The following is a 24,327-nucleotide window of genomic DNA, read 5'->3' as shown; positions in this document are numbered from 1 at the left end:
GTGTCCCCATATAGACGTTAGGCCCTGTTTATACCCCCATATAAGCATTAGGCCCCCAGTTTGTACCCCCATAAATTTAGTGCCCTCTGTAGATAGTGCCACACAGCCCCCTCCCAGGTAGTGCCACACTGCCACCCTTCCAAGGTAGTGCCACACAGCCCCCTCATCTCAGGTAGTTCCACACAGCCCCAACCTCCCAGGTAGTGTCACACAGCCCCCTCCTCCCAGTTAGTGCCACACAGCCCCCGCCTCCCAGGTAGTGCCACACAGCCCCCTCCCAGCTGGTGCCACACAGCCCTCCTCCCTGGTAGTGCCAAACATCCCCCTCCCTGGTAGTGCCACACAGCCCCCCTCCCTGGTAGTGCCACACAGCCCTCCTCCCTGGTAGTGCGACACAGCCCCCCTCCCTGGTAGTGCCACACAGCCACCTTCCCTGGTAGTGCCCCACAGCCACCCTCCCTGGTAGTGCCACATAGCCCCCCTCCCTGTAGTTAGCGCCTTTGGTGTTCCCTCTAGGAGTGGAAACCCTAGCCAGCGCATTGCCGACGCTCTGGCTGGGGATTCAGTTTCAGGAAAAGCCCCTGAAGTCACTGTCCATATATGGACAGTGTTGGCAGGGACAACCCCAGAGTCATACAACTGGGTAGAGCACAACTAGCACTCTGCCTCGGACTCCTGCTCTGCTCCGGACATCACTGTCCATATATGGATAGTGATGTCCAGAGCAGAGCTGAAGTCCCGGGCAGAGCACCAGTTAAGGCTCTGCTACTGTACTCAGGCTCTGTGGAAGTGCCTGACATCACTGTCCATATATGGCTAGTGATGTCAGGGGCAACCCCAGAGCCAAAGTCCCAGGCAGAGCGCTACTAGCACTCTGCCTGGGACACTGCTCTGCTCCAGACAAAACTGTAATGGCAGGAAGGAGGTGAAGGGAAAGTGAGCCCTAATCTACCCACCGCCCTGTCCCTGCCTACTTGCAACGACCCGCCCTAGGCGACGGGGTACAACTGGGCGGCGGTCCCTACGCTGTCTAAGTGCACAGGAGAACAAACAGGGAACACGCACGGGAAGGGGCAGTAGCCACGGAACGCCGCGAGGAAACGGAGCGGTGAATGAGTAGTCAGGACCAGGATGAAGTGGAGTATACCAAAGTGAGCACGGAGAAGGAAGCAAGCCAGGGGCAAAGCAAGCAGGTTAAGCGGAACTGCAGCAAGGCAGAAGCACGGCAGAAGCAGGCTGGAGCAAGCAGCAGTGAGGCCAGGAATCCAGAAGAATTACAAGCACTGAGGAAGAGAACACGGCAGGTAATAAAGGACAGGGGGCGGAGCTAACTCCGACTGACCAGGCCGCGATAGGCTCTCCCACTCCTGAGCCTGCCACCCTGGTTGGTGGGAGATGGTGTCAGTCGAACAGGTCTGGCCTCAGGTGTGGATTGATTAATCCCAGGAGTATACCTAGACGTAGTACCTGGCAGATCCCTAACAAAAACTGTCCATATATGGACAGTGATGTCAGGGGCTTCCGCAGAGATGGAGTCCTGGAGCAGAGCCGCTTCTAGCGCTCTGCCTGGGACTCCTTCTCTCCTCCTGACATCACTGTATATATGGACAGTGATGATGTGACGACGGCAGCGTCAGCACCCGGCGGCCGAGTGGGCCCCACAAGGGAAGTGGGCCCCGACACTTGCCCGGGTTCGCCGGGTGCTGATGCCGGCCCTGGATATTAGTAACATTGTAGTTATTGGCTACTAATATTTATCCTACTTAGCTTATTCAAATCTATTAAATGCTTACACAATATTATGTGGTCAGGAGTGAACCAGCTGTTTGATAAATGCATTTCTTTAACATTTTATAGTGCCATAACTCGGATCAGAAAATCTAAATACCAACCGCAAGCACTAGGGCAAGGAGGACTCAGGGACAAAGTGGCCACGGTATAAGTTAACCTTTTGTACCAATACTTATCCTTTACCTTTCTACTGCTCAGCCTTGGCATGGTGTCATCGTCTTCTGTATCCATTATGCTGTTTTCACTCTTGGAATTAATAAATACTTTTACTTTGAGTAATCAGGAGAAGGTTTGAGGAGGTTTAAGCCTGAGACTTGATTTTATTACTTCTGTGCTTGTTATCTCATTGTGGAGGTGTTCCAAACAGTGGACGCCCCAACAAGGTAAGACTTACTGACCATTGGTGTCAAAAGAGTGGGCAACAGTTTGAATTAGTGCTGGGAACTGGGTCTGTGGGTTTTGGGAGACAGATTTTAGCACCAATGGGGCAAAGTGGGTCGCTTGCTGTGTTAGAGATAACATGCCTTTGGTATACATATACTTGTCTATTGTGCATGTGTTATGTTAAATCATTTTATGTTCTAATGTTCATTTTTAGTCTACAGCTGTTAGAATAGCATGGATGGATTTCCTGGATGCTAATTTATATTTTTTCCCAAATGCTAAATTGGGTATGGAATGTAAATAACTTTCTCTTTATTCTGTAAGAGAAAACAGAAAACTCTAGTCACTTATAGATGAATGTGATATTACTTGTCAGTAGACATTATTATTCCCTGTGAAATTTAAATGTATCAGTAGTACTACTCTCATTATTGGTTAGTGAAAATGGGAATATGGTACAATGTGTGTAACGTCCGTGGTCGCTGACCACAAACTCCTTCTATCCAGTCGACGCCCTTCTCTCAAGAGATGTCTGCACATACCACCAGGGTGCGCTCATGAGCTCAGTTCAGACTTGAGAAGCCAGAGCGCAAGCATGTTGGTGATTGAGCTAATTGGTCCAGAGCACCCTTGGCTAGAAGAAGGTCCCAGCCCCATCCTCCCACGCCTGAGCTTTGTTGTTGTATTCCTAGTCTGTCTTGCAAATGGTCCCCTAGTGTTTCCTGCTCCCATTGTTTCCTGTTTCTGTATCCTGTAACCTGTATCCTGATCTAGTGCCGTGCTTAGCTGTAGCCGTGCTGTGCTGTATACCACGCTTGTCCTGCTTCTCCACACCTGACGTCTTCCTGCTGCCTAGTTCCTGCCAAGCCTGCCTTGCTACTGTCCAAGCTGCCAGAGGTACCCTATATAAACTATAGACTCTGACCTGCGCCCTATTGGCCAGCTGCCATACCACCAAGGCGGTACGGCACAGTGGGTCCACGAACCCTACGTGACAGTAAGCTCAGGCCATGGACCCTGCTGGTCGATCCAAGACCATAACGACGTCAAAAGAGATGCGGGCGGATATGCTAGACCTCCGGTCTCGACAGGATCAACTCCTCCAGGCTTTGAACATTCTCGCACGTCAGCAGGAGCCACGAGCTGCCATTCCTCCTACTACACCTCCTGGCAGTATTGATCCTCAGATTACACCTCCTGACAGTGTCGACCCGCGTTTTTCTTTGCCACTTCTGGACCGCTATGATGGAGACGCAGGTACCTGTCGTGGATTTTTGAACCAGTGCCAGATCCATTTCAGCCTGTATACTAGGACATTTTCATCTGACGGCGCAAGGGTCGCTTTCATCATCTCTCTCCTCACTGGCAAGGCTCTTGCATGGGCGAACCCTATCTGGGAGAGACAAAGACCAGAGACCCGTGACTTCCAGGGCTTCCTCCGGATTTTTCGCAAGGTGTTTGAGGAGCCTGGACGGGTCTCATCTGCAGTGGCTTCCTTGATTAACCTACACCAAGGAGACACCTCTGTGAGTGAGTACACCATCCACTTGGCGGGAGAACTGTTATGGAACAATGAGGCCCTGGTGGCTGCATTCTGGCATGGACTGTCTCCTAAAATTAAGGACGAACTTGCAGCTCGAGACCTGCCATCTACCCTGGATGACCTCATCCCCCCTGGACGAAGGCTTTCCTCACCGAAATGCGCGTCGGGTGTGACGCCAGACAAATAGTGCTATACATTATGGGTAAGCTATTTACATCAAGCTGCATATGTTTTTCTTTATTACTGATCTATGTGAGGTAGGTGCCAAGTGGCACCAATAGTTACAACCTCACAAACATGACCTGGGACCGTGTATAGCTTGTTACACAAACACATACTTTTGGATGGTCTTCCAGGTTTAGTGATTTGCTTTCTCTCTTATTCATGTACTTTTGTACTATCTATCTTATGCATATGCTATTACATTAGCCCAACATATACAGGTGCCTGGCTCCCATTTTTTCCACATTGTGGTAGTTATCCTTGATTTTAATATGTGAGCACTTATATTTATTGTTGTTTTGTTATGTAATAATAAAAATTTACTATTTTGTCTATAATATCGTGGTTTTGACTCCGTTCTTAGGTTTTTGACCTCATCCTTCTGTCCGCCCGGATTGATATGCAGATCCAAGAACGCCTCCAAGAGGTTCGTCAGGAGGGAGGCCTTCCTAGTCTGGTTCCTACTTTGCAGCAACCCCTGCTGTCCTCAGATGTCGATCCTCCTAAGGGGTCTGTGATGATGGAGCAGTGTAAGCTATCCACCCAGGAGAGACAACGCAGACACACTTCGGGACTCTGTCTATATTGCGGCCTCGGTGGCCATCTTGTGCGCCTGTGTCCCCAAAAATCCCAAAGCCTAGGGTTGCTAGGAGAGGCAACCTTGGGTAAGAAAGGACTTCTGTCTAAAATGTCCATACCAGTGACCATAGTGTCCGGCGAGAGAACGTATCAGGTCTCTGCGTATCTGGACTCTGGTTCCGCTGCTAATTTCATCCGTAGGGACCTGGTGGATCTTCTTCAATTACCCACTACCCCTCTGGAGAGGCCATTGACAGTTGCATCAGTGAATGGACTACCTCTACCAGATCCAGTTATAGCTGTGCAAGCCGCTGAGGCTCCAAGTGGGAGCTCTTCACTCCAAACTCCTGTCGTTCTATGTCCTATCCAAAGCCGTTAACCATGTGTTGCTGGGCCTGCTTTGGCTCCAACTACATGCCCCAGTCCTGGACTAGAATTCGGAAGGGGTTCTCCAGTGGGACCCTGAGTGTCAAAGCCGATGCCTGGTGCAGATTAGTTCGGCTCAGCCTTCGCTGCCTCGGTCATTGGCAGGATTGCCTGGTCACTATGCTGCATTTTCGGACGTCTTCAGCAAGAGGGAGGTGGAGACATTGCCTCCACACCGGACGTATGACTGCCCTATCGAGCTGACTCCTGGCGCATCCCTTCCCCGTGGTAGGGTATATCCTCTCGCCTTGCCAGAGACTATGTCCATGTCCGCCTATGTGAAAGAGAACTTGGAGAGGGGCTTCATACGGAAGTCTTCCTCCCCGGCAGGAGCCGGGTTCTTCTTTGTCAAAAAGAAGGATCGTTCTCTTCGTCCTTGTATTGACTACCGAGGTCTCAACCAGATTACTGTGAAAAACAAATATATGTTGCCGCTGATCTCAGAACTGTTTGAGCGTATATGTGGTGCCAAGATTTTTTCAAAACTAGACATGCGTGGGGCTTACAATCTAGTCCGGATTCGCAAGGGTGATGAATGGAAGACTGCATTAAACAACCGTGATGGACACTATGAATATCTAGTAATGCCCTTCGGCCTGTGTAATGCTCCTGCGGTCTTCCAGGAGTTTGTTAATGACATTTTCCGTGACCTCCTCTATGTCTGTGTAGTAGTCTACCTTGATGATATCTTGATTTTTCCTACAGATCCTGTGATTCATCAGAGACATGTCCGTCAAGTTTTCCTGCGGTTAAGGGAGAATAGTCTGTACGCTAAGTTGGAAAAGTGCGTGTTTGAAAAAGATGCTCTACCCTTCCTGGGCTATATCGTCTCGAATCGAGGTCTCGAGATGGATCCTGAAAAGGTAAAGTCTGTTCTGGAATAGCCACTCCCTCAATGCTTGAGGGCCATACAGCGTTTTCTGGGATTCGCCAATTTTTACAGACAGTTTATTCCAAACTTCTCATTGACTTCTCCTATCTCTAACCTCACTAAGAAGGGCATGAGCACCAAGGTGTGGACCCCTGAGGCAGAGTCCGCATTCAATAGCCTGAAGAGTGCCTTCGCGTCAGCCTCTATCCTCCATCATCCAGAAGTCTCTCTACAGTTCTCGTTGGAGGTGGACGCATCCTCTGTCAGTGCTGGTGCACTCCTGTTCCAGAGAGGCTCCAAGGGCAAGTCAATTGTATGTGGATATTTTTCTAAGCTCTTCTCTTCCGCAGAACGCAAATACTCGATTGGGGATCGGGAGTTACTGGCCATCAAATTGGCTCTGGAGGTGTGGAGACATCTACTAGAGGGCGCAGCTCATCCCATCCTGATTTTTACGGACCATAAGAAACTTACCTATCTTCAGACGGCCCAACGGCTGAATCCTCGTCAGGCCAGGTGGTCACTGTTCTTTACCAGGTTCCAGTTTGAGCTCCATTATCGCCCAGCCGACAAGAATGGGAGGGCCAATGCCTTGTCCAGATCTTTCGAGACAGAAGACACCATGGAGATTCCACAGAACATCATTGATCCATCTTGCATTGTCTCTGTCAATACCCTGCAAGTTGGGGACATTCCTCCAGGGAGGACTTTTGTGCGCCTGGCTGACCGTGAAAGAATCCTCCACTGGGGACACTCCTCTAGACTGGCAGGTCACGCGAGGACCCGTAAGACTCGGGATCTGATTGCTCGTCATTTCTGGTGGCCCACGCTGCCCAAGGACATTATGGACTTTGTTTCGTCCTGTTCAGTATGTGCAGCCAACAAGGTCGCTCACTCCAGACCTGCTGGTCTGCTCCAGCAATTGCCTGTGCCCAATGCCCCCTGGCAGCATATAGCTATGGACTTTACTACGGACCTGCATCTCTCTGCTGGATGCAGTACTGTCTGGGTGGTGGGGGATCGATTTTCTAAGATGGCCCACTTCGCTCCTCTGACCAGTCTTCCTTCTGCTCCTCTGCTGGCCAAGCTGTTCATCCAACACATCTTCCACCTGCACGGCTTGCCGCAGCATATTGTGTCTGATCGGGGGGTTTAGTTCACCTCAAAGTTCTGGAGAGCCCTCTGCGGACTCCTAGGTATAAAGTTGGACTTTACCTCGGCCTACCATCCTCAGTCCAATGGTCAGGTCGAGAGGATCAATCAGATCTTGGAGAACTACCTATGCCACTTCATCTCCAAACAGCATGATGACTGGGTACAGTTGCTTCCGTGGGCTGACTTCTCTTACAACAATCATACCAGCGAGTCCACACAGAAGACACCGTTCCTTATTGTCTATGGCGGGACTCACAAATTCCTCTCCCGGTCCCTGTTACGTCCGAGGTGCCAGCTGCTGACACGGCCTTTGGGGACTTTCTGCAGATCTGGCAGCAGACTCGATCCTCCATCCTGCTGGCGGTCGACCGCATGAAGCGGAGGGCGGACACAAGGAGAAGAGAACCCCCTCAGTTTCTTCCTGGCACGAAGGTCTGGCTGTCCTCCAGAAATGTTCGACTGAGGGTGCCGTCGTACAAATTTGCTCCCAGGTTCCTCGGTCCCTTCGAGATCCTGCAGCAGATCAACCCTGTCGCCTACAAGCTTCGGCTGCCTCCTACCCTCAAGATCCCCAACTCCTTCCATGTTTCTCTTCTGAAGCCAGTGGTTCTGAACCACTTTACCAAGACTCCAAGCCTTGCGGTTGGCTCCAGCGGCCCTTCAGACACCTTCAAAGTTAAGGAGATCTTGGACATTAAAAAAATAAGAGGAAGAACCTTTTATTTAGTAGATTGGAAGGGGTTTGGTCCAGAAGAGAGGTCCTGCGAGCCAGAGGAGAATCTCAACGCTCCTACCCTCATTAAGAGGTTCTCTCTCGTTCTGGTTCGAAGAGGAGAGGGGCGTAAGAGGGGGGATACTGTAACGTCCGTGGTCACTGACCACAAACTCCTTCCATCCAGTTGACGCCCTTCTCTCAAGAGATGTCTGCACATACGGCCGTCCTGCTCTACAGTGACCACCATGGTACGCTCACGAGCTCAGTCCAGACTTGAGAAGCCAGAGCGCAAGCATGTTGGTGATTGAGCTAATTGGTCCAGAGCACCCTGGGCTATAAGAAGGTCCCAGCCCCATCCTCCCACGCCTGAGCTTTGGTGTTGTATTCCTAGTCTGTCTTGCAAATGGTCCCCTAGTGTTTCCTGCTCCCATTATTTCCTGTTCCTGTATCCTGTAACCTGTATCCTGATCTTGTGCCGTGCTTAGCTGTAGCCATGCTGTGCTGTATACCACACCTGTCCTCCTTCTCCAAGCCTGTTGTCTACCTGCTGCCTAGTTCCTGCCAAGCCTGCCTTGCTACTGTCCGAGCTGCCACAGGTACCCTATATAAACTATAGACTCTGACATGCGCCCTGTTGGCCAGCTGCCATACCGCCAAGGCGGTATGGCCCTGTGGGTCCACGAACCCTACGTGACAATGTGTCACCAAAACAAATGAAAGGCAGACAGGTATTTTTAGAAAACAAAAAAATTATAACTTTGTTTCAACACTAACTATTTGAAATAGAACAACTCAAAGTTATACAATGTTTTAGTTGATTATAAATTTTCATTCATGTTTTGATTTTTAAGGGTTGGTAAGGGTGAACACAGCAATATGTTAAAGCGGGCTCACGGGCTGTGCCCGTTAGCCCAGCTGCGGGAGAGTGCCTGTGATTGACAGCCTCTCTGCCACGGACTCTGCCTGGATCAGAGATAAGTCTATTCATTGTCGCTTAACCTCTTCAGATCACTGATGGTGATGATCGCATTGCTTTTAAACGGTGGGGGCCAGCAGTCGTATGTGGACAGACAGGGGCCTTACAAAGGACTCTATGTCTGCCTAGTTCTAATGCCTGCTTTAACATACCTGGGTATACTCTAACAGGCTGCCTGTTTGTTGTGTATGAACAGGCAGCAATGTTATGTAGTACAACTGTATGACATTACATTGTAGGTAAAATAAATGTATAGAAGATAAAGTCCCCTAATGGGACTAATATTAATAAATGTGAATAAAGTAAAAAAAAATTAAGATTGCGTGGATATATATATATATATATATATATATATATATATATATATATATATATATATACATAGTAGATATGACGAAAAAGACAATATAAATTTTTTTAGTAATTAATTTTTATTGAATAAAAGTCAACAAAATAAACAAACCATATACATATCACTATACATGTAAAAGCCTATGCATTAAAGTAATGGTATCATTTAAGGTAAATATAAAAATATAAATAAAACTATGGGAGAATTGTTCTTTTTTATGCATGCCGACTTTTTAAAAAATATTATATATATTAAATGCCAATTTATATGTACCCTAAAACGATGCCTACAAAATCTTCAACTTAGCTTGCAAAAAATAAGGACCGAAACAGTGACGTAGTTCTAAAATTATAGCTTGTGGAATACAGCTTGGCAAAAACATAAAAATTCTTGTAGTCTCCAACATGAAAATGGCCTTGGTCCTTAACCCCTTCCCGCTCCTTGACGTACTATTACGTCATGGCAGCTCTATCGTTCGCGCTCCATGCCGTAATAGTACGTCTTGCAGTTAGAACAGCGGTGCGCGCGCCCGGCGCGTTCATGCGCTGTGATAGCTGCTGTTTCTGACAGCAGGCTATCACGGCATAATGGGACGGGACCATTTACTATGGTCCCGCCTCGCCGATCGCCGCTATTGGCTAGTCAGTGAGTAACTAGCCAATAGCAGCGATCGGTCTCATTCAGCACAGCAGTGCTCGAGCCCGGCGTTCCTGAGCTGTGATAGCTGCTGTTTCTGACAGCATGCTATCACAGCATAATGGGCCGGGACCATTTACTATGGTCCCGCCTCGCCGATCGCCGCTATTGGCTAGTCAGTGAGTAACTAGCCAATAGCAGCGATCATTCTCGTCACTTCCTCTCTCTGACCTCACATCCTGCTGCAACCGCCCTGAACGCCCTGTTGGAGTTAGCGAGGCGTTGAGATCGGTTGTGAGCAGAGAGTCAGAGAGAAAAGAAGTGAAAAAAAGTGAAAAAAAGTTTCTAAAACAACGTTTTTTTTGCTTCCCACCACCCCATCCACTACCCACTCCTGTTCCCTTCCTCTTTGAGTTCTACCCACGTTTTTTGGTCAGTGATCTCCTATCACTGACCACTTTTCAGTCTTCAGGACCACATTTCTTGGTCCCTGGGGATTTTTTTTTCATTTTTTTCTATATAAAACATAAAACAAAAAAAAAAATATAAAAAGAAAAAAAAGAAACAAAAAAAAATAGTTAGTTTAGCCAATTTTGAAAATTTAACTGGTTAGTTTAGTATTAGCCCCTTCCCGCTCCTTGACGTACTATTACATCATGGCAGCTCTATCGTTCGCGCTCCATGCCGTAATAGTACGTCTTGCAGTTAGAACAGCGGTGCGCGCGCCCGGCGCGTTCATGCGCTGTGATAGCTGCTGTTTCTGACAGCAGGCTATCACGGCATAATGGGACGGGACCATTTACTATGGTCCCGCCTCGCCGATCGCCGCTATTGGCTAGTCAGTGAGTAACTAGCCAATAGCAGCGATCGGTCTCATTCAGCACAGCAGTGCTCGAGCCCGGCGTTCCTGAGCTGTGATAGCTGCTGTTTCTGACAGCATGCTATCACAGCATAATGGGCCGGGACCATTTACTATGGTCCCGCCTCGCCGATCGCCGCTATTGGCTAGTCAGTGAGTAACTAGCCAATAGCAGCGATCATTCTCGTCACTTCCTCTCTCTGACCTCACATCCTGCTGCAACCGCCCTGAACGCCCTGTTGGAGTTAGCGAGGCGTTGAGATCGGTTGTGAGCAGAGAGTCAGAGAGAAAAGAAGTGAAAAAAAGTGAAAAAAAGTTTCTAAAACAACGTTTTTTTTGCTTCCCACCACCCCATCCACTACCCACTCCTGTTCCCTTCCTCTTTGAGTTCTACCCACGTTTTTTGGTCAGTGATCTCCTATCACTGACCACTTTTCAGTCTTCAGGACCACATTTCTTGGTCCCTGGGGATTTTTTTTTCATTTTTTTCTATATAAAACATAAAAAAAAAAAAAAATATAAAAAGAAAAAAAAGAAACAAAAAAAAATAGTTAGTTTAGCCAATTTTGAAAATTTAACTGGTTAGTTTAGTATTAGGGTTAGTTAGTGTCAGGGAACCGTCAAAAAGCGTAGTTAGGTATAGTGTCAGGGAATTTAGCGTCAGGAATCGGTCACCGTAGATAGGCTTAGCGTTAGGGATCCATCACCGTAGTTAGGTTTAGCGTCAGGGAAGCTCGGAATAATTAGATAGGTTTAGTGTCAGGCACCCGTCACCGTAGTTAGGTTTAGTGTCAGGGAAGCTTGAAATAATCTAGATAGGTTTAGTGTCAGGGAATCGTCGCCGTAGTTAGGTTTAGCGTTAGGGAAGTCCACATAAAATTTAGTTAGGTTTAGTGTTAGGAACCCTCGCCCTAGTTAGCTTTAGTGTCAGGGAAGTCCACTTGCTCTCTAAAAACAAAACACACATTTGTGCTAGTTGTGCTATCCTATTGCTCCCAGTTAGGGATTTATTTTTTTGCAGTATATAAATTTTGTCTTCGCACAACAAGCATGTCCCAACGGACATTTACTGCTGAAGAGGCGTATGCATTTCTGGCCTCCGACACAGACTCGTCGGATGGCGATACACTATTTTATTTGTCTACCTCCTCATCCAGCGATGAAGAGGAGGGACCCCCTAGGAGACGCCCCAGGACCACCACCATAGTAGAAATCCCTGAGAGAAGTGACCCCACAACAAGTGATACCCCTGAGCGAAGTGACCCCATTTGGACGCCCACACCAGACCATTATGAACCCCAAATCCCTGAGTACACGGGCAGCCCAGGCATCAAATTTAACACGGCAGGGTTCAGTGAGATGGACTTTTTCAAGTTCTTCTTCACTGATAACTTTATAGAGCTAATGGTCACCCAGACTAATTTATATGCCCAACAGTATATCACCAAGAACCCCAACTCATTTTATGCCCAATCCCAGAGGTGGACTCCTGTAAACGCAGCAGAGTTGGGCAAGTTCTGGGGACTGCTCTTGAACATGGGGCTTCTAAAAAAGCCATCCATTAGGACCTACTGGAGCACGGACATCCTATACCACACCCCGATGTACCGTATGGCCATGTCCAGGATGCGTTATGAGGCAATACTTCGCTTCCTACATTATGCCGATAATGAGCAGTGCCCACCCCGAGATGACCCCAGTTTTGACCGTTTATATAAACTGAGACCCCTATTAGACCATTTCAGTGCCCGGTTTGCCCAAGCATACACCCCCGAGAAGTGTATTTCCATTGATGAGTCCCTGGTACATTTTAAAGGGAGGCTTCAATTCCGCCAATACCTGCCAAGTAAGAGGGCAAGGTATGGCGTGAAGTTGTATAAGCTGTGCGAGAGTGCATCAGGGTATACATATAAATTCAGGATATATGAAGGGAAGGACAGCAGTATTCAGCCCCCAGAATGCCCCCCCCTACTGGGAATTAACGCAAAAATTGTGTGGGATTTGGTGCACCCACTGCTGGACCAGGGTTACCACCTCTACCTGGATAATTTTTATACCAGCGTCCCGCTCTTCAAGTGCCTCGCTTCCAGAAGGACTGCGGCATGCGGCACTGCTAGAAAAAATCTTAGAGGCCTCCCTAAAACACTGCTTGGGCAAACACTCAGAAGGGGTGAGAACAGGGCACATTCTAGTAGCAACATATTGTGTGTCAAGTACAAGGACAAGAGAGATGTCCTTGTATTGACAACAATACATGGCCACACCAGTACCCATGTACCTGTACGAGGTACCAGTACAGAGACCCCCAAACCAGATTGCATCCTGGACTACAATAGGTACATGGGAGGGGTGGACTTGTCAGATCAAGTCCTGAAGCCCTACAGCGCTACGCGGAAATCGAGGGTGTGGTATAAGAAGCTGGCCGTGCACATCATACAGATGGCATTGTACAATGCGTACGTGCTACGTCGATGTGCAGGCCAGAGGGGAACTTTCCTGGAATTTCAAGAGGTGGTTATAAAGAACCTAATTTTTGGCGACCAGGAAGGAGGGGCACCCAGTACTTCTGGAAGCGAGGCCACACGCATCGTACCAGGGCAACACTTTCCAGGAGAAGTTCCCCAAACTGGCAAGAAGGGAAAAAGTCAAAAGAGGTGCAAAGTGTGCTATAAGAGGGGGATAAGGAAGGACACAACATACCAATGCGACACGTGTCCCAAAAAACCAGGGCTCTGTATGAAAGATTGTTTTAAAATTTACCATACATCCCTTGATTTTTAATTTACCCTGATGCACTCCGCACAGCTTATCCCCCTCATCTTTCCCTTTTGAGCCCTGCCATGTGCCCAAGCAGCAAATAACAGCCACATGTAGGGTATTGCCGTACCCGGGAGAACCCACATTACAATTTATGGGGTGTATGTCTCCGGTGGCACATGCTGGGCACAATATATCGGACACTGAAATGGCATATATGTATAGGAAATTGCAAATCTCACTTTGCACCATCTACTGCGCATTACCTTTTACACAATAACTGTTGGGTCAAAATGCTCACTACACTCTAGATGAATGTCTTAAGGGGTGTAGTTTTTAAAATGGGTTCACTTCTCGGGGGTTTCAACTGTACTGGTACCTCAGGGGTTCTGCCTACATGACTTAGCACCAGAAAAGCTCCAGTAGGCTAAATGGTGGTCCTTCCCTTCTGAGCCCTGTCGTGTGCCCAGGCAGCTAATAACAGCCACATGTAGGGTATTGCCGTACCCGGGAGAGCCCACATTACAATTTATGGGGTGTATGTCTCCAGTGGCACATGCTGGGCACAATATATCAGACACTGAAATGGCATATATGCATAGGAAATTGCAAATCTCACTTTGCACCATCTGCTGCGCATTACCTTTTACACAATAACTGTGGGGTCAAAATGCTCACTACACCACTAGATGAATGTCTTAAGGGGTGTAGTTTTTAAAATGGGGTCACTTCTCGGGGGTTTCAACTGTACTGGTACCTCAGGGGTTCTGCCTACATGACTTAGCACCAGAAAAGCTCCAGTAGGCTAAATGGTGGTCCTTCCCTTCTGAGCCCTGTCGTGTGCCCAGGCAGCTAATAACAGCCACATGTAGGGTATTGCCGTACCCGGGAGAACCCACATTACAATTTATGGGGTGTATGTCTCCAGTGGCACATGCTGGGCACAATATATCAGACACTGAAATGGCATATATGCATAGGAAATTGCAAATCTCACTTTGCACCATCTGCTGCGCATTACCTTTTACACAATAACTGTGGGGTCAAAATGCTCACTACACCACTAGATGAATGTCTTAAGGGGTGTAGTTTTTAAAATGGGGTCACTTCTCGGGGGTTTCAACTGTACTGGTACCTCAGGGGTTCTGCCTACATGACTTAGCACCAGAAAAGCTCCAGTAGGCTAAATGGTGGTCCTTCCCTTCTGAGCCCTGTCGTGTGCCCAGGCAGCTAATAACAGCCACATGTAGGGTATTGCCGTACCCGGGAGAACCCACATTACAATTTATGGGGTGTATGTCTCCAGTGGCACATGCTGGGCACAATATATCAGACACTGAAATGGCATATATGCATAGGAAATTGCAAATCTCACTTTGCACCATCTGCTGCGCATTACCTTTTACACAATAACTGTGGGGTCAAAATGCTCACTACACCACTAGATGAATGTCTTAAGGGGTGTAGTTTTTAAAATGGGGTCACTTCTCGGGGGTTTCAACTGTACTGGTACCTCAGGGGTTCTGCCTACATGACTTAGCACCAGAAAAGCTCCAGTAGGCTAAATGGTGGTCCTTCCCTTCTGAGCCCTGTCGTGTGCCCAGGCAGCTAATAACAGCCACATGTAGGGTATTGCCGTACCCGGGAGAACCCACATTACAATTTATGGGGTGTATATCTCCAGTGGCACATGCTGGGCACAATATATCAGACACTGAAATGGCATATATGCATAGGAAATTGCAAATCTCACTTTGCACCATCTGCTGCGCATTACCTTTTACACAATAACTGTGGGGTCAAAATGCTCACTACACCACTAGATGAATGTCTTAAGGGGTGTAGTTTTTAAAATGGGGTCACTTCTCGGGGGTTTCAACTGTACTGGTACCTCAGGGGTTCTGCCTACATGACTTAGCACCAGAAAAGCTCCAGTAGGCTAAATGGTGGTCCTTCCCTTCTGAGCCCTGTCGTGTGCCCAGGCAGCTAATAACAGCCACATGTAGGGTATTGCCGTACCCGGGAGAACCCACATTACAATTTATGGGGTGTATGTCTCCAGTGGCACATGCTGGGCACAATATATCAGACACTGAAATGGCATATATGCATAGGAAATTGCAAATCTCACTTTGCACCATCTGCTGCGCATTACCTTTTACACAATAACTGTGGGGTCAAAATGCTCACTACACCACTAGATGAATGTCTTAAGGGGTGTAGTTTTTAAAATGGGGTCACTTCTCGGGGGTTTCAACTGTACTGGTACCTCAGGGGTTCTGCCTACATGACTTAGCACCAGAAAAGCTCCAGTAGGCTAAATGGTGGTCCTTCCCTTCTGAGCCCTGTCGTGTGCCCAGGCAGCTAATAACAGCCACATGTAGGGTATTGCCGTACCCGGGAGAACCCACATTACAATTTATGGGGTGTATGTCTCCAGTGGCACATGCTGGGCACAATATATCAGACACTGAAATGGCATATATGCATAGGAAATTGCAAATCTCACTTTGCACCATCTGCTGCGCATTACCTTTTACACAATAACTGTGGGGTCAAAATGCTCACTACACCACTAGATGAATGTCTTAAGGGGTGTAGTTTTTAAAATGGGGTCACTTCTCGGGGGTTTTAACTGTACTGGTACCTCAGGGGCTTCTGCATACATGACTTAGCACAAGAAAAGCTCCAGTAGGCCAAATGGTGGTCCTTTCCTTCTGAGTCCTGCCATGGGCCCAAACATCAGTTTATCACCACAAATGGGGTATTGCCGCACTCAGGACAAATTGGGCAACAAAATGGGGTGTTTTATTCCTTGTGAAAATAAGAAATTTTGAACAAAAATTACATCTTAATGGAAAAAAATATCATTTTTTTAATTCACAGCCCAATTCAAATAGGTGCTGTGAAAAAACGGTGTGGTCAAAATGATAACAACAACCATAAATGAATTCCTTGAGGGGTCTAGTTTCCAAAATGGGGTCACTTCTGGTGGGTTTCCATTGCTTTCATACCTCTGGGGCTCTGCAAATGCGACATGGAACCCGAAAACCAATCCAGCAAAATCTGGACTCCAACAAACACATAGCGCTCCTTTCCTTCTGAGTCCTCCCATGGGCCCAAACGGCAGTTTATCACCACAAATGGGGTATTGCCGCACTAAGGACAAATTGGGCAACAAAATGGGGTGTTTTATTCCTTGTGAAAATAAGAAATTTTGAACAAAAATTACATCTTAATGGAAAAAATATCATTTTTTTAATTTCACAGCCCAATTCAAATAGGTGCTGTGAAAAAACGGTGTGGTCAAAATGATAACAACAACCATAAATGAATTCCTTGAGGGGTCTAGTTTCCAAAATGGGGTCACTTCTGGTGGGTTTCCATTGCTTTCATACCTCAACACCTCTTCAAACCTGGCATGCTGCCTAAAATATATTCTAATAAAAAAGAGGCCTCAAAATGCACTAGGTGCTCCTTTGTTTCTGAGGCTTGTGTTTTATTCCACGAGCGCACTAGAGCCACATGTGGGACATTTCTAAAAACTGCAGAATCTGGACAATACATATTTAGTAGTATTTCTCTGGTAAAATCTTCTGTGTTACAGAAAAAAATGGAATAATATTGAAATTCAGCAAGAAAAATGAAATTTGCAAATTTCACCTCCACATTGCTTTAATTCCTGTGAAATGCCTGAAGGGTTAAAAAACTTTCTAAATGCTGTTTTGAATACTTTGAGGGGTCTAGTTTTTAAAATGGGGTGTTTTATGGGGGTTTCTAATACATAGGCCCCTCAAAGCCACTTCAGAACTCAAGAGGTACCTTAAAAAAAAGGCTTTTGAAATTTTCTTAAAAATATGAGAAATTGCTGTTTATGTTCTAAGCCTTGTAACGTCCAAGAAAAATAAAAGAATGTTAAAAAAACGATGCCAATCTAAAGTAGACATATGGGAAATGTGAACTAGTAACTATTTTGGGTGGTATAACCGTCTGTTTTACAAGCAGATGCATTTAAATTCTGAAAAATGCAATTTTTTCAAAATTTTCTCTAAATTTTGCAATTTTTCACCAATAAACACTGAATATATCGACCAAATTTTACCACGAACATGAAGCCCAAAGTGTCACGAGAAAACAATCTCAGAATCGCTTGGATAGGTTTAAGCATTCCGACGTTATTACCACATAAAGTGAAATATGTCAGATTTGAAAAATGGGCTCTGAGCCTTAAGGCCCAAACTAGGCTGCGTCCTTAAGGGGTTAAGGGGACACTAACTATTTGAAATAGAACAACTCAAAGTTATACAATGTTTTCGTTGATTATAAATTTTTATTCATGTTTTGATTTTTTTTTTCATTCTTCAAACTTCAGTACAAATTTTTGTACAAATTGTGCTTGTATAGTGTAATGCTATATAGTCGTATACTGAAGTTTAGTGCAGAAGGTTGTCTGAAAAGATTCATGCTTTAAAATAAAATTATTTCATCATTATTGAAAAGTTTAAAACAAATCCAAGGAGCAGATTGTTTATCGTTACATAGTAAATTCCATTGTATATCATTTAGCCTTGCTGAGATGCATAGTCTTCCAGCAGCAATGGGATAAGAGACATGAGGGGGAGAATGGCTGTGGGGGTGAGTCAGCAACAGCCAAGGACAAGATGAAAAATAAATATAAAGAGGTTGCCCCTTGTAATAGTGTAGTTATAGCAAAAGTTGTGATGCTTTAATTAATGCACATTGGCATCGAGTGATTGGATTGTAATATTTTTCCTATTTTTCTTATTCAAATTTATAAAATTTATAAAATGCTCAATATAATCAATAAACTTTGGATCATAAACTGACCCTGAATCTGGTCTCTTGTGTACCCATTATTATGCTCAGGAGTGAACCAGCTTTTTGATAAGAAAATTCTGTAACACCTATCATCTATTAAGCCCCCTCCCCCATTACTTGTACTTGGAATAGCCTCAGACTCATGCATTTCAATGGCCATGACTTCGGGCTTTTTTGGGCTAAGGCTGGAGATAAATACCATGTTCATCTTGTTCTCCCCATTCCTGATTTTGGTTCTTATTTCAGTGACAACATAACTTTGACTTGTAACAGATACATCATGCCATGTAACATGATTGAAGTCTTTTTCTTTTGTGATTCCCCCTTCTGTTTCAAATTATGTATTTTTTTCCGTATCTATTAAAGGACATCACTTTCGATCTTGGTAACCACATAGTCTAGTCTCCTAACAGGCTTAACCTTCATGGTCACAGGCAATAATTTAAGTAGGTGTAATGGCAGGAAGGAGGTGAAGGGAAAGTGAGCCCTAATCTACCCACCGCCTTGTCCCTGCCTACTTGCAACGACCCGCCCTAGGCGACGGGGTACAACTGGGCGGCGGTCCCTACGCTGTCTAAGTACACGGGAGAACAAACAGGGAACACGCAAGGGAAGGGGCAGTAGCCACGGAACGCCGCGAGGAAACGGAGCGGTGAATGAGTAGTCAGGACCAGGATGAAGTGGAGTATACCAAAGTGAGCACGGAGAAGGAAGCAAGCCAGGGGCAAAGCAAAGCAGGTTAAGCGGAACTGCAGCAAGGCAGAAGCACGGCAGAAGCAGGCTGGAGCAAGCAGCAGTGAGGCCAGGAATCCAGAAGAATTACAAGCACTGAGGAAGAGAACACGGCAGGTAATAAAGGACAGGGGGCGGAGCTAACTCCGACTGACCAGGCCACGATAGGCTCTCCCACTCCTGAGCCTGCCACCCTGGTTGGTGGGAGATGGTGTCAGTCGAACAGGTCTGGCCTCAGGTGTGGATTGATTAATCCCAGGAGTATACCTAGACGTAGTACCTGGCAGATCCCTAACAGTAGGAGCCTAAAGGAGAACATGAAAGCTTCGCCCATTCAGTCAGAAGTGGTTGAGAAAGATGGCTGCCAGTCATGTCAAATTAAGAGGATACGTATTTAAACTAGGAGATGGAATGCAGAGAAGTAGAAAAAATGCTAGTAATGTACATATAGATCCAAAAATCAGGCAGCACTCCAAAGTGTAAGCAAAATAGTGTTGGTGCTTTATTGGTCCCATGAAGCACCAACACTATTTTGCTTAGACTTTGGAGTGCTGCCTGATTTTTGGATCTACTTGTTTTGGGTCATGACCCGGGTGGGCTTGCACCCACACATTATTGAGGCTGTGTGGCTGACATCTTCTCTGGAGTTAGTAATGTATATATAGCTAGATTGGTAAAGGATTTGTTTTTTTGTAGCAAATACAGGCTTTAAAAATACATGCTCTCCACCATCTCTGTGGCCCTATGATGATCCTCTGCACAAATAGAGTGGAATTGGGCCACAACTATCCAACCACTGTGATAGACTATAGACATAATCTTATCCAGTTTAAATTCATTCACCAATAATATATATTTGACACCTGCAAGGCAGCTGAGGAGGGGCATTTCGGACTGAGATGTTTGCTTCTGATCCAGAATGGCTGTTGGCCATTGAATGCATGTGATTTGGTCAGTTGTCCAGTCAGCCCCCCCCCCATTTCGACCCCTTTATGTTGAACAATATTTGACCATATGTATGAATTTTAGTTTCTCAAATATTATCTCCCCAGATGATTGTATATTTGATATTATCTTGCAAACCGTCAAAGATTTTATTTTCTGCTCGCAAGTTTATAAAAGTTTTCTGGAAGTCTACAGCTTCTCCCACTTTCCCAATGGTTATGCCTAAATTGAAAAGCAAGTTACCATCATAAGTAGAAACTGATCCAAGAAATTTGATAAGATTTGCTCTGTATGGCTGTCTTGTCTGGTCCAGCCGCAAAGGTTTTAGGTAACCAGTAAATCTTTGTTAGTGAGCCATAAATAATATTATGTACTTTTCCTAAATTGTATTTTCCAATTGACTGTTTGGCCATTTTTTCGAGGTACAACAATGGGAATCTCGAAGGGTGTCTGTTGATATGTATGTGGTGTGTATACATAATAGGTTCTTCCAATATTATTTTTTTATTGTTTCTTATTGTCTATTGTGGCTTATTTACGTTAAGGATTTACTGGTGTGATAAAGAATGGAAAAAATGGGGGTGATAATCTTCTTCATACACCATAAATCATAAACATATTCTTGAAACATTGGTAAATATACTGTATGTAGGTATTGAACATGACACTGAACAGATATTTTTGTGTACATACCTGTAGTAGTACATTGTTTTTTCATGAACTTAAAGTTCACCAGCTCAGATTTCTCCTCACCGTCTTCTTCAAGTTCCTCGCTAGGATTATAGTGCTGGGGTTTCATTAATAGTGATTTTCTTTTGTTAACTGGAGTGGAAGATCCCTGTTCTTGAAATTTCCTTTTTTTCGACATAGTACAATTGTAAGCGCTGTAAAGGGGAAATTGAGAGATATCATTGATATCAAACTGTTTCTGAATATTTACAAGATGAGAAAGTTCCATGTAATGTACAGTTTGTATTTATTTTACACTTGAATTTAGTGTGCCGAGAGATTTACTTCTGCCTCTAACACGCTGCATTTCAAATAAGACATGTTTGTTAACCAAATATTCAATTCTAAATAAGAACATGTTAATCTATGATTTTCAACGCTGAGCCAAGAACACACAGCATAAGAAAATGTTTTATTTTGCTAATTTGGATGCACAGTGTTGGAACGAATAGATGTGTTTATTTCTATCCTGTTGCAATGCATAATTTGCCAGGGACAACTGAATGCAAAAATGTCACATACCATACCTACGTTAATAACCTTTTGACCAAGATCATATCAAGTAAAAGTCCATTTTAATGTCAATGTTTATATTTGACATCAATTACTCTTCTGATGGTACACAGAACATGCAACAATTATATCAGATGTAAGCTAGGACTTTTTAATTGTGGCATGATCTTGTTAAAGTTATTATCGTTGTCCTGCATATTCTGTTTAGTTGGACATTTGTCACCACCAGGATGATGGGGTTGAGAGGGCCCACTCATAGTTATCAATAATGAGTCAATCCAATAGGAAGAAATCAGGTGCCGAATGTAGACAAGGCTACTGTATGTAATATATGCATTATATATAACAGGTACAAGTTATGAATGAATCAAACATGTACTTACCCTTTAACTCCTTTATGATTATGTATATACACTACCGTTCAAAAGTTTGGGGTCACCCAGACAATTTTGTGTTTTCCATGAAAACTCACACTTATATTTATCAAATGAGTTGCAAAATTACTAGAAAATATAGTCAAGACATTGACAAGGTTAGAAATAATGATTTTTATTTGAAATAATAATTTTCTCCTTCAAACTTTGCTTTCGTCAAAGAATGCTCCATTTTCAGCAATTACAGCATTGCAGACCTTTGGCATTCTAGCTGTTAATTTGCTAAGGTAATCGGGAGAAATTTCACACAATGCTTCCAGAAGCCCCTCCCACAAGTTGGATTGGCTTGATGGGCACTTCTTGCGTACCATACGGTCAAGCTGCTCCTACAACAGCTCTATGGGGTTGAGATCTGGTGACTGCGCTGGCCACTCCATTACAGATAGAATACCAGCTGCCTGCTTCTTCCCTAAATAGTTCTTGCATAATTTAGAGGTGTGCTTTGGGTCATTGTCCTGTTGTAGGATGAAATTGGCTCCAATCAAGCGCTGTCCACAGGGTATGGCATGGCGTTGCAAAATGGAGTGATAGCCTTCCTTATTCAAAATTCCTTTTACCTTGTACAAATCTCCCACTTTACCAGCACCAAAGCAACCCCAGACCATCACATTACCTCCACCATGCTTGACAGGTGGCGTCAGGCACTCTTCCAGCATCTTTTCAGTTGTTCTGCATCTCGCAAATGTTCTTCTGTGTGATCCAAACACCTCAAACTTCGATTCGTCTGTCCATAACACTTTTTTGCAATCTTCCTCTGTCCAATGTCTGTGTGCTTTTGCCCATATTAATCTTTTCCTTTTATTAGCCAGTCTCAGATATGGCTTTTTCTTTGCCACTCTGCCCTGAAGGCCAGCATCCCGGAGTCGCCTCTTCACTGTAGACGTTGACAATGCGTTTTGCGGGTACTATTTAATGAAGCTGCCAGTTGAGGACCTGTGAGGCCTCTATTTCTCAAACGAGAGACTCTAATGTACTTGTCTTGTTGCTCAGTTGTGCAGCGGGGCCTCCCACTTCTCTTTCTACTCTGGTTAGAGCCTGTTTGTGCTGTCCTCTGAAGGGAGTAGTACACATCGTTGTAGGAAATCTTCAGTTTCTTGGCAATTTCTCGCATGGAATAGCCTTCATTTCTAAGAACAAGAATAGACTGTCGAGTTTCACATGAAAGCTCTCTTTTTCTAGACATTTTGAGAGTTTAATCGAACCCACAAATGTAATGCTCCAGATTCTCAACTAGCTCAAAGGAAGGTCAGTTTTATAGCTCCTCTAAACAGCAAAACTGTTTACAGCGGTGCTAACATAATTGCACAAGGGTTTTCAAGTGTTTTCTAATCATCCATTAGCCTTCTAACACAGTTAGCAAACACAATGTACCATTAGAACACTGGAGTGATGGTTGCTGGAAATGGGCCTCTATACACCTATGTAGATATTGCATTAAAAACCAGATGTTTGCAGCTAGAATAGTCATTTACCACATTAATAATGTATAGAGTGTATTTCTGATTAATTTAATGTTATCTTCATTGAAAAAAACTGTGCTTTTCTTTCAAAAATAAGGAAATTTCTAAGTGACCCTAAACTTTTGAACGGTAGTGTACATTGCGGAAAATTTTCAGTATTTATGCTATGTGTGGACATACCTTTACAATGAAAGGCCGCCTCAGAGGTGTACTGATTAATATGCCTAAATTTATTCAGCGTTAATCTAGAAAATTTGCGTATGAACTATTAATTCCAACAACTGTTCAATGGATATGGGGCGATCCTCTATGCATGTTGGTAATGGATACAATCATTAACATAGAAAGTGGTTGCTAATGGTAAGATTGGTTTAGCTATGGAATACACTACCACCTTCCCTATGAGGAAATAAAACTGTCTGAAACCTTTTATTGGTTAAAAAAGTCTGATGGAGATGTGTCTTTTTTTACCCTTTGTGACTATGTAGCTATATCCACCATATAATCCAAAATGACATTGTCAATCTGGATCCTGTCAAGTCCCATAGATGACGGAACAAAACACTATAACGTGTGCTCACAGTTTCCCCATAATGTGTTCATATAATGTTGACATATTTCAACTCTGTATTTACCTGGTTACATTTGACCATTATATCTCTTAGGGGAAAATCAGCTAAGCCACCATGGTAAAGAGGCTCTGTCACCAGATTTTGCAACCCCTATCTGCTATTGCAGCAGATAGGCGCTGCAATGTAGATTACAGTAACGTTTTTATTTTTAAAAAACAAGCATTTTTGGCCAAGTTATGACCATTTTCGTATTTATGCAAATGAGGCTTGCAAAAGTACAACTGGGCGTGTTGAAAAGTAAAAGTACAACTGGGCGTGTATTATGTGTGTTACATCTGGGCGTGTTTACTACTTTTACTAGCTGGGCGTTGTTTATAGAAGTATCATCCACTTCTCTTCACAACGCCCAGCTTCTGGCAGTGCAGACACAGCCGTGTTCTCCAGAGATCACGCTGTGTCGTCACTCACAGGTCCTGCATCGTGTCAGACGAGCGAGGACACATCGGCACCAGAGGCTACAGATGATTCTGCAGCAGCATCGGCGTTTGCAGGTAAGTCGATGTAGCTACTTACCTGCAAATGCTGATGCTGCTGCAGAATCAACTGTAGCTTCTGGTGCCGACACGATGCAGGACCTGTGAGTGACGTCACAGATCTGCACTGCCAGAAGCTGGGCGTTCTGAAGAGAAGTGGATGATACTTCTCATCAGAACGCCCAGCTAGTAAAAGAAGTAAACACGCCCCGATGTACGCACATAATACACGCCCAGTTGTACTTTTACTTTTCAACACGCCCAGTTGTACTTTTACAAGCCTCATTTGCATAAATACGAAAAT

General features: G+C 44.9%; 1 protein-coding gene across 4 annotated transcripts in view; it reads right to left on the bottom strand.

The window, feature by feature from the left end:
- ST18 (ST18 C2H2C-type zinc finger transcription factor) overlaps positions 1–24,327 on the bottom strand; it is a 277,907-nt gene that overhangs the window by 103,087 nt on the left and 150,493 nt on the right. For all 4 annotated transcript variants that reach the window (XM_075826255.1, XM_075826253.1, XM_075826256.1 and 1 more), the window contains exon 4: positions 20,476–20,666. In XM_075826255.1, the coding sequence (XP_075682370.1) occupies positions 20,476–20,666 (191 nt within the window). The remainder of the gene's footprint in view (positions 1–20,475; positions 20,667–24,327) is intronic.

The sequence above is a fragment of the Rhinoderma darwinii genome, chromosome 5 (assembly GCF_050947455.1).
Source record: "Rhinoderma darwinii isolate aRhiDar2 chromosome 5, aRhiDar2.hap1, whole genome shotgun sequence".
NCBI classification, from domain to species: domain Eukaryota; kingdom Metazoa; phylum Chordata; class Amphibia; order Anura; family Rhinodermatidae; genus Rhinoderma; species Rhinoderma darwinii.
This window is presented reverse-complemented; position numbering and strand designations above follow the sequence as displayed.